Here is a 10,321-nt window from a genome sequence, read left to right as displayed (position 1 = left end):
CTCATAAAATACGAAAGGGCAAGGCCCTGAAAGAAAGCGCTGTCATATAATTCATTTTACACATTCTCTCTCTGTTTTCAAGTACAGAAACTTCCTTTTTAATTAAATTATCTGTCAATAAAGAAATACATTGAATTATAACGCACAAGAACACATTGCTACTTGAATATTCTACACTGTTTTTAAGACTGCACAAGGCACAGCTCTGGACTTTTAAATGCTGGCAAACCAAATGATCTTCCTTTCTTAGACAGTTATCCATACCTAATTTAGAGCGTATTAAATTCACCATCACATCCTGAGATCCTCTTGAGATCTGAAAGATATCAGATTTGGTTCCCACTGATGCTACATTTACACTTGTTTTAAAGACACTCTTCTGTGTCAGAAGGGTATAAAGCGATATTGCTAAATGAAGACTATATTGTACTTTAAAAAGCTGATTATTTGAAAAGGCATTGATTATATAGCAAAGTGCACTACATGACGTAGAGCCTCAGCTGGCTGATATTGGTATCGTTTCATTTACAGCAGCCAAGTGATGCAGGCTTCCCTCAGCTGGGGATCTAGTCACGTACATTTTGTGTAATTAGAGGATATATATGTTAAGCAGTAACACAGAGCTCTATTGTATACATTTGGCAAATATTCCCACACTTCAGTCAACTGTGGAAGCAAAATGTTCCAATTGCAACCAAACTACATCCTCTTTTTAAGTTTTTGCAGATCTTAGTTAAGTCATCCATCACCTTGGAGATAATCCAGGTTTATATCATCGCGTCTGAACACAGAATATAATGAGGCTATACATCATTTGTACAGATCAGCACTAATTATTAGGAAACGATTCAGGTAGCTGCAGCTATTTATTGTTTTTTTAATCCCAAACCTGTAACATCATCTGCAAGGATGGAATCACACCTTGTACAGAAAACAAACATGACCACCTCCCTTCAGATTCTTGACATTCATACATAGGACATAAGGAGAATTTACATGGTTCATAGGCTTGGGACTGACAGCAGATTTCATCCCAGTCTTCCAGTGATGGCAGATGAAAATGGGTTTGGGTTTTTTAAAATTAAAAAAGCCTGCGTTACTAAAATCAGCTGTAATAATTTGGGATTAAAGGCCCATTTGTGCTTTCATTTGCTGTGGTGACAATCCGAGTTATCCCATTGTGTTCTGTGGAATTACTCCAGGTTTTTGTTCTCGTAAATGAGAACAGAATTTCTCTCCTAATCCTGCCTTTGAACCAAAGTGATTACAGTCTGAATTGCCTCTCTGAATGAGCCAAAGGCATGTCCCCATTTAACGTGACCTATGGGTTTCTCAGAATCGTTTTGTGCATGCCTCCACTACGCTCACGGGAGTTTTAAATTCATCAAAAGACAGATTAAAAACAACAAAAACAAACAAGGGGACAACTCTTCCAATCAGAACGTCCTAATTTTATGTTGGGACGGGTGTCCTCTGTAGTGACAGCCTCCCTGCAGTTCATACGCGCTTCATACCGCAATGGTCTTAAATGGACAATCCTGAGAACTAATTATTTGGGGAAAGAAATAATAATAATAATAAAAACTTAAAAAAATAAAGATCAGTAAATGTATCTTTGTGCTCAAGTACGTAACTGTACAAAGAAACAGAACAAGAGAAGGTTGCTGAAAACCATAGGTAGGAGCAAGTCCAGCCGCTTTTTAATAATAGGATTCAGATGTAACTGCTGTGAACATTAAAGCAGAGTAAGGGGCAAAAAATGCACAGCATAACATTTCAAAGTGACAACAGTCAAAGTTCCTTGGAAAAAGAAGAAAAGCATTACCCATTTTGTACTTGTTACATAATTGTGCTCGTCCTTGGGCACATTTCACCTGCGGGCGAACTTCCAGAGGTTTGGTGTAGAATTATTATTACTTCTTTATATTTTGTCATCATCATCACTGTTTATTTTTTTAAATGCGACTGGGCTCGCCTGCTTTAGAGAGGTTTTTGAGACATCTGTGTGCATGGTGGACATGGCTATAGTCTCGTAATCTTCCTCACGGGAGCGGAAGTGGCAGAAGTGAAATAAAAACTGCAGGTCCCTCTGGAAGTTCTTGTTGAGAAACCCATAGAAAATAGGGTTCACGCAGGTGGAGATCATGGCAGTGAGGTGGCAGATCAGGAACAGCAGGTTGTGGCTGCAGGTAGCAACGGGCAGAATTTCATGGTTCCAATCAAACACGATATTGAAAATGGTGAGAGGAAGCCAGCAAACTGCAAAGGCAACCACGATCGAGATCAGCATGATGTTGATCCTTTTGGTTTCAGAGGATCTGTACTTACTGTCTCTCATCTTGTCCATCATGTGGCTCCTTTTCTTCAAGCGAAAGTAAATCTGTGGGAAATTCAGCAAAGAGAAACAGGTGGGATAATTTAACCTACAACCACAGCTATCGCTAAGGTAAGCAAACATCAGACAAAAAGAAAGTATATATATATATATATATCACAGAGGGAGCTCTCTCTTACCTTTAAGTAGCAAATAAATATAAAACAAAGCGGTCCAAAGTACTGAATCACCAGAAGAGTGGTGGTATAAGAAAGCCGGGCAGTGTCCAAGGGGAAGAGGTCTAGGCACACGTATTTGTCCTTATATTCATCAAATGTTATGTTTCTGAAGGGCTCGTCTGTCAGCACGTGGTAAATCAGGAAAGGCAAGGAGGAAGCCGTGGCCAAAACCCATATGGCAGCGATCCCCATGTAGGCATGCCTGTTGCTTGGCCTCCAGCCGCGGGGGTTGATGATCAGCTGATGGCGTTCGATAGCAATCAGAACTAAAGAAAAGACCGAGACGGTGATTGAGGCACATTGCACGAAAGGGTTCAATTTGCACATGGCCTCCCCAAAGATCCAGTGGTCCATTAAAGTGTACACAAAGGTAAAGGGAAGACACATGATGGTCACTAGAAGGTCCGAAAAGGACAGGTTGACGATGAGGATGTTAGTAACATTGCGCATTTCCTTTTGTTTCAAAATGATGACAATCAGGGCCAGATTCCCAGAGACTCCCAGGATTATCACGGTCCCATAAGCCAGGGCCAAGGTGAAGACCATGGCCAAAGGCACGTGGCAGTCCTCGTCTTCAAACTGCAAGAGTTGCGAGTTCTTCTCCGAAAAGTTCAGGTGTCTGGAGTTATTTTCCAGAGGATCAAGAAACGAAGCATTCATGTTTGTTTGGTTGCTTTTTTTTTCCAGCTCGCTGATCAATATTCTCAGCAGCCACAGGTCTCATCCAAACCGCTCCTGACCTTCAATCTATGTCAGTCAGCCCACGAGGAGCTCCTCAGCAGAGCCCACTTCTCGATGCTGCATCTCCATGGCAAGACCTGGGGGAAGGAGGAGGACCGGTCACCTCTTGCATGTAGGCTACCCCAGCACCCCAAAACCCTGCTGTGACTGTCACCCACCCTCAGCACACCAGTCCCCCAGCACCACTGGACTTTAGAGCCAGGGATCAGGACCAGACCAGAGGGGAAGGGAAGACTGGCGGTCATGGCCTGGTATCCAAAGAGAGAGCAGGGGCTGCAGGACAGGGAAAGGAAGGAACCAGAGTCTAAATGTGGGTCTGCAGGCACAGCCCTTCCCAGCACTGCCTCATAAGCACAAGGGACAGAAAACAACAGAGTGTGAATCAACTTCAGTCTTACACCAGGATAGCCTTTGTTTGATGATGTTTCACATCTCGTTCCTACAAGTTTAATCTGGGAAGATTTGCTTTCTCAGCCTGCTCTAAGTGCAATTATACTCCACCTGAGGGGTAGAAAATCTACACCAAAACATTGCTGTGCTCTTTTTTACCTAATGCACACAGGATGCTGAGTGTCTGAGTTGTCAGAAAGTGTTTTCCTTTGGTCTGTAACACAAGTGCTCACAGCAGCAATGGCAGTGAGTCAAAGGCAACTCAGGACCTCTGAACACCTTGATCTTAACCAGCAGGACACAAAACAAAATGAGAAACAAACCAACAAACAAAATCAGCAAAAATTAAACACCGTAGAGCAGGCACCCCTGTAAAACAAATAGTGATGTCTAAATAACCACCCCTATGCAAGGCCTCTGATATTAAAATCAGAGAAACTCAGGCCTATGTGTCAAGGAAGAAAAAAGAAAACAAAGAAAAATGAAAAAAAAATCAAATAACCTGATACAATCCCAGTTCAACTTACTATTAGCAGCAGCCACCTTCAATCTGGAAGTTTCCCTCTACACCCTCTCTTATGTGCTAAATTTATTGCTCACTTAACCTCAGGTTATGCTAATGAAAGTGATGCCACTTAAAATTCACATAAGTGGGCTCTAAACCTGGCTCCATATGGCAGTAATCACTAAAGCTGTGAAAACAGAGCTCACTGAAACGAGCTTCAGAGGAAGTGAGAATTCACGAGCTTTGCTCTGAAATACTGGATATAAATCTAGGTGCCGCCTAAGCTGACTCTCGTGTTGCTGGTGGCAGAGATCCCTTCCACTGGTCCCTACTGGACTTGTGCCTCCAGCTCCTCCCGAGAGTCAGTGAAAAGAGAACCATGCTGACATGTTTGTCTCAAGTGTCACAAGATCACCTCAGACAGCTTTGCTGATCCTCTGTGGCTACATGGAACCACGACAGGCAACACAGCCTGCCTCTGGGTGACATCTTACTGACAGTTAACAGCAACGGCTTGAGAGAAAACGCATCTCTGCTTGAAGTTTGGCTGTTCTGATTTTCTAGCTAGCTGGGGCAGGCACCTGAGAATTATTTCTGCTGCCTCTGCTAACTAAATTTACCAGGTCTCCCTAGGCCATGTAGACTGTTTCAGGGTCCAACAAATAAAAAGGCTTCCCCAGGGCCTCCTGAAGCACCACTTCAACCAGAGTCAGAGGAAAGTGCTTTATCTGCAGGACAAGCGTGTGAGTGCTGTGGAGTCTGGATTCAATTTCCAGCAGGTTTGATTTTAACTCCAGCCTGAAAATCACACCGTGTGGATTTAATCACATCCCTGTTACTTGTACAGCACAAAATGGGCAGCGCAGCCCTTGGAGCTGATGGCAGGAGCAAAATGGGTGAGGGACCACATCCCGCAAGGAGAGAAGTGGGCAGGTTTTCTCAGCACTGGGACCTCAATGCAGCAAGCAGAGGGTCAGGACATGATTTCAAGCTCTTGCTTTTTCTTACTCATTAAGAAGCCCACAGCTCTGCTTTTGCTCATTTATGAAATATCAAATTCAAAACCAGAAAATGCAACTGCTCCTCGCCTTCCCTTGCCTCTCCCCATAGGAGAGAGCAGCGTAGTACCACGGCTGGGAACCAGTTCAGAAGCACAGCACTGTTTGACAAGCAGCAAGGCGTCCTGCCCACCTTTCCAAAACGATCGGTAGCGATGCAGTTGCCTCTCCTGGCGCACGGTGCTGCTCCCTGCCCCCTACCAGCAGGGACATCCCTTCCCATCCCGGGGTCTGGCGGTGCTGGCGGCTCTGCAGAGCCCTGCTGTGACCCACAGGGTCTCCCCACCTCCCGCACACACCCGTCCGGCTCTCCAGGATTATCTGTCAAAAGTTTAGCATCGACGGATCGAAAGGGTAAAAGAACGCGCTGCGAGCTGTCTGGCAACTCGCTGTAAAAGCTATTGGAGCTTTTCAAAAGGGAGCCCAAAATACTGCCAGCCCCAGCAGCTCTCAAGTCCAGCCTGGCACCTGCTCCTCCCTACCTTATGTCCCCTGCCCCGAGCAGCGCCGGCGCCGGGAAGCGATCGCAGAGAAACTCACCTTCTAACAGCTCCGCCTATCCGCGATCTTCTCGGGGGCTGCAGGGAGGAGAAGGAATAGGGGAAGGGAAAAGATCCTCCGGTGTTCCTCCAGCTGAGATGCTAAAGATTGGTGGGGAAGGCTGGAGACTCCCCCTTAAAGCCGAACTCCACCTTATCCCAGCATCACATGATGGGGCTCTGCTGAGCAGATCCCGAAAATCTCACTGCAAGCACATCACCTTTCAATTACACATCTGGGGGTGGGTTGCCTAGTAATCCTGAAATGCATGCAATTAAATACTGAAACAAAAGAGGAGGGGAAGAGAGAAGAGCTCCGGGAGAGTTTTGCATCGCTCTCAGGCAGCTCCGGCGCTTTGTTTGGAAGTTGTTGCCACCGTGTGGCCAGTCAAGCCGGAAGAAAAGCTCTGATGGAAAGAGAAGTGGAGCAGCAGTTAGGAAGTTCGGCATTGGATCTTTGAACCAGCATAACCTCTAGCTGCCGGCAAGCTGATTTTTTCATGCAGCCGATAGGAGTTGCCCTGCAGACTACTAGCGGCTACAGCAGGTTAGTGCGCTGCTTACTAAACAGCTTCCATGAAAAAAAAAAGGAAAGAAAACCAAACATTTTATTTTCCATTATTTTTATGGTTCTGAAACATCTCGCTCTCTCGTGCACAGAAAGCACTGCTGCTGCTAGACCTACTTTAATAGCCCCCCAAAAATATATATTAAAAAAAAAAACAAACGGTGGGTTTAGAAGCCAGTACAGAGGTCCAAGAAAAGTTACCTGGATCAATTCAGGTATGAATGCCCCCTCAAACAGGCTGCACTGTGATCTCGGAATTTGTGGAAAGCAAAAGTGCCCTGATTCCTTCAAGGCTCCAGATTAATTTTTCAAGAGAAAGGACTTGTTGAAGTTGCAATATCCCATTTACAGGACAACTCTGTTATGGTGAGGATAGGTCTCAGGAGAGTAACTGTATTATTACCAAAAGGAAAAAAACAGCTGCACGTAATAAATGGTTGTAATATGTTTTGCAGACTAAGTCTTGTGGGAATGCTACAGAATTTGTGTGTATCTTGTATTTCCAGAAGCTCAGCTCAGCTGCATCAAACCTGCAGCTCTCCTGTGAGGAAGGAAAGTGTGGCCAAACCTCCAGGTTGCTCCAAACCTGGGCTCTGTTGACACTGACCCCCAGCAACCAAGAGGTAAGTGCAGGCTGTATGTTAAGCCTCTTGAGGATTGCAGACACATGTTGGTTAATTCCTGTGCACCATGTCTGTCTGAGCACAGCGATGTTGGATACAGGCAGACAACGCAAAGATATAAGCTGGTGCTGAGCATCCCATAGTGTATTTCTGCCTGAGTCAGTAGCATTTTCTCCATTACATGGAGAGCTGAAGACACTCATTGGTATGGATGTGGACCTTACAATGTAACATGGGCATCAACTGTGAGAGATTGAAGATGGATCCTGGGTGTCACTCAGTGACCTGAGCTCACAGTGAGGGGATCGGGCGTTCACGGAGTTGTTTGCAGTGCAGATGGATGCTTCAAGCAGAGCAGTGGAACAATGGAAAGGGCTGTGTGAGTCACTGAATCTTTCAGACATATATGCTATATATATATGTGCCACAACAAGGTTTTACTGCGAAGCTCCTGCTCTGCCATACTTGCCCTCTGCTCTGTGCTCACCTCAGATGACTGAATCTGTTGGAGCTACACCAACCTTCACCAAAGCATTTCCTATAAAAGTGAGAAAACACACTTATAAACAATCACTCTAACAAACAGATGTGTTCTTTTTCAAAGGTTTTCCATTACAGCTATACAAAATGCACTCTGTGCAGTAAGTGCCACGTAGCACCAGGGAAGTTGTGAAGGAAGCTCAGATTTTAGCACTTTAGGTTGGATGTCAGGGGGAAGTTCTTTACAGAGAGTGGCGAGGTGCTGGAACAGCTGCCCAGAGAGGCTGTGGATGCCCCGTCCATCCCTGGAGGTGTTCAAGGCCGGGTTGGATGGGGCCCTGGGCAGCCTGGGCTGCTATGAAATGGGGAGGTTGGTGGTCCTGCATGTGGCAGGGGGTTGGAGATTCATCACCCTTGAGGTCCCTTCTGGCCATTCTGTGATTCTGAGTTCTTGGCTCAACTTGGTGCATGCCCAGTCCCAGCACCAAGTTGAGCATTTCCAACTGGAGCACCAAGCACACAAAAACACCAAGTAATTCCTCAGCAAGCCTTGTTGTGTTGCTAGTCGTTGCCAGGACGAAAGAATAGCAAAATAGCCATGGTGTAAGAGATTATCCTCCTCCCTGGAGTGTGTTATTTCAGTGCATCACAGACAATGCAGGCTGGAAGACTGTGTTTGAATGAAGACAGGACCGTTGTGAAAAGAGAATAAATACAATAGAAAGAATGCAAGAATCTTAACTGAGCAAATAGAACAGCATGAGTAAAAGAATAGAGCATTTCTTTGAAGCAATACATTGAGAGGGAAACAAGAGGTGTTGAAGAAACACCTGGGAAAATATGCCAGGAAATCAACTCATTAAGATACTCTTCCTGCAGCTCCCAAAAAATGTAAAAGAAAATAGATCATAAAATGAGGATGACACTTTCACTACAGTGTATTGTCATGTGCTCAGCCAGCACCATCTCTCCCTAAAACTTAAAATCCACAGAGTGAAAGAACGCCTTGAGATTTGCTTGAGGTTCCTGCTGCGCATAAAACAAACTGAAGTCACCACTATTTTGGATGGAAACAAAGGAGTTTTGTTTCTTTGATTTTACTTCTACTTTTATTGTTTATTTTTATTGTTCTCATTTTCTTTTAATGAACTGTGGCATCATTGAAAGGCTTTCATTTCACATTAGGGAACTCATTCTCCTTGGGGGCAACAGTCTGTCATCAGTAGAATAAATAGATGTTTTGCCATTGAGTGCAAATTCTCCGTTTGGCTAAGAGCATGTTTATTCTGCAATGACTGCAACTGACACCAAACATAACAACACTTCATTTGACTGCTAATGTCACTAACACAAAGAAGCTGCATGAATAATTATGTGGTTAATCTGGTCTGAGTGTCTTGCTGCTCCAGTTCTGCTTTGGGGGATGAAGTCAAGCTAACCAGTGTGAAGCTGCCCCAATTATATGCAACGTTGCTTAAAGACCGATTGAGATGTAACTTAAATTATGGCTACCTGGCTAAAATACTAAGTCATGTTTTCTGCTGTAGCCCCTTGAAGTCATGTATGAGCGTCCAGCTGGCTTCAAACAGAGCAGAAATAGGCTCTGTGCTTCAGCATGCTCAACAGACAGTGGTATAGCACCAGCCAGCCAAAGTGATGAGACCCGTTAGGTAACAAAATCGTTCACCCTCAGAAGTGTTCTATCACCTACCCAACAGATGTCTGTATCCTTGCAGACACCTCAACTGGTACAACATTTTCATTAGTCCACGCCTCACTGCCTTCACGCCCAACTGCTTTACACGAGATAAGAACCCGTGGAAGGGACTGGCCAAAAATCCATAGAATAAAAACGTAACTGGTATTTTTTAAAAGTATTTGCCACATGAGTAGGGTGAATATTGAAAAGGGGGGGATGTGGATATAAGGGAGAAGATTTTTTTACAATCAGGGTGGTAAGGCAGTGTCACAGGTTGCCCAGAGAGGTGGTTGGTACCCTGTCTTTCCAAGGTCAGGCTGGATAGGGCCCTGAGCACCTGATGGAGCTGCAGGTGTCCCTGTTGATTGCAGGGGAGTTGGAGTAGAGGACCTGCAAGGGTCCCTTTTGACTCTGTGGTTCTATGAATAGCTGGGTGGATGCATGGGGAAAGTTCCACCCAATAAGAATGCTTTATAGGTACCTCACAAAATGCCTCAAACTCTGTAGTAGTTACGTCCTACCATTTTAGGCTCTCTTGCTGATGGATGGGTGCTCTGCTGGCACCAGACATTAACACATTATTATCACATTAACATTGGACTCTGGCTCACAGCCAGTTTTGATTCAGGGCAGCCAATTGCACACTGCAGAATTTCAAAGTTAGGTGGCTTTGGACTTGATTTTTCGATGGCATTCATCGGTTCTCATTGACTTCAGTCGGAGCTTTGCGTCTTCATGTCTTTAACAGCTAACATTCAGAAGCTAAATTTTCAAAGATATTAGGATGACTCTCAAAAGTACATTTCCCTCAGGATTATGAGAGAAGAAGCACGCCAACATCAATCTGTATTCCATATAATGGCAGACTTCTGTCCTGTATTTGCTGTTGTACCCTTCTGACTCACAAATCTCCCACTGACACGCTGGTTTCTTTGCCAGCTCCTCCATCATCATCATCATCTCTGACTTTGTCAAGGACTCCTCCATGGTTTCAACAACCCTACAGAGGCTAATTTCTAGGGAACCTGTACCATCATCTGTTACCAGTCTGACACATCTCTAATGTCAGCACCTTTCCTACCTCTACATCACCTATTTTATTATTCAGTACTATTACTGGCAATTCTGAGGTTCACAACCACTAAAAAGGAGAAAAAAAAATGCT

The 10,321-nt window shown here is 44.6% G+C and overlaps 1 protein-coding gene across 1 annotated transcript; it reads right to left on the bottom strand.

Annotated features, from left to right (window-relative positions):
• Positions 1-1,760: 1,760 nt before the first annotated feature.
• On the bottom strand, positions 1,761-3,287 carry NPY1R (neuropeptide Y receptor Y1). Its single transcript, XM_042829796.1, has 2 exons — positions 2,515-3,287; positions 1,761-2,380 (listed from the first exon to the last, which is right to left on the bottom strand). The coding sequence occupies exons 1-2, from the start codon at positions 3,211-3,213 to the stop codon at positions 1,922-1,924; spliced, it is 1,158 nt and encodes a 385-aa protein (XP_042685730.1). The 5' UTR covers positions 3,214-3,287; the 3' UTR covers positions 1,761-1,921.
• Between the last annotated feature and the right edge of the window lie 7,034 nt (positions 3,288-10,321).

This window comes from Centrocercus urophasianus, unplaced genomic scaffold (assembly GCF_019232065.1).
Source record: "Centrocercus urophasianus isolate 14NV4802_14NV808 unplaced genomic scaffold, USGS_Curo_1.0 seq_32, whole genome shotgun sequence".
Classification (NCBI taxonomy): domain Eukaryota; kingdom Metazoa; phylum Chordata; class Aves; order Galliformes; family Phasianidae; genus Centrocercus; species Centrocercus urophasianus.
This window is presented reverse-complemented; position numbering and strand designations above follow the sequence as displayed.

Excerpts from the sequence above, each read along its gene's own strand:
- NPY1R (XM_042829796.1), bottom strand. The coding sequence starts at position 3,213 with ATGAATGCTTCGTTTCTTGATCCTCTGGAAAATAACTCCAGACACCTG. Across the intron at positions 2,381-2,514 it reads TATTTATTTGCTACTTAAAG|ATTTACTTTCGCTTGAAGAA; the intron begins GTAAGAGAGAGC and ends AATTTCCCACAG.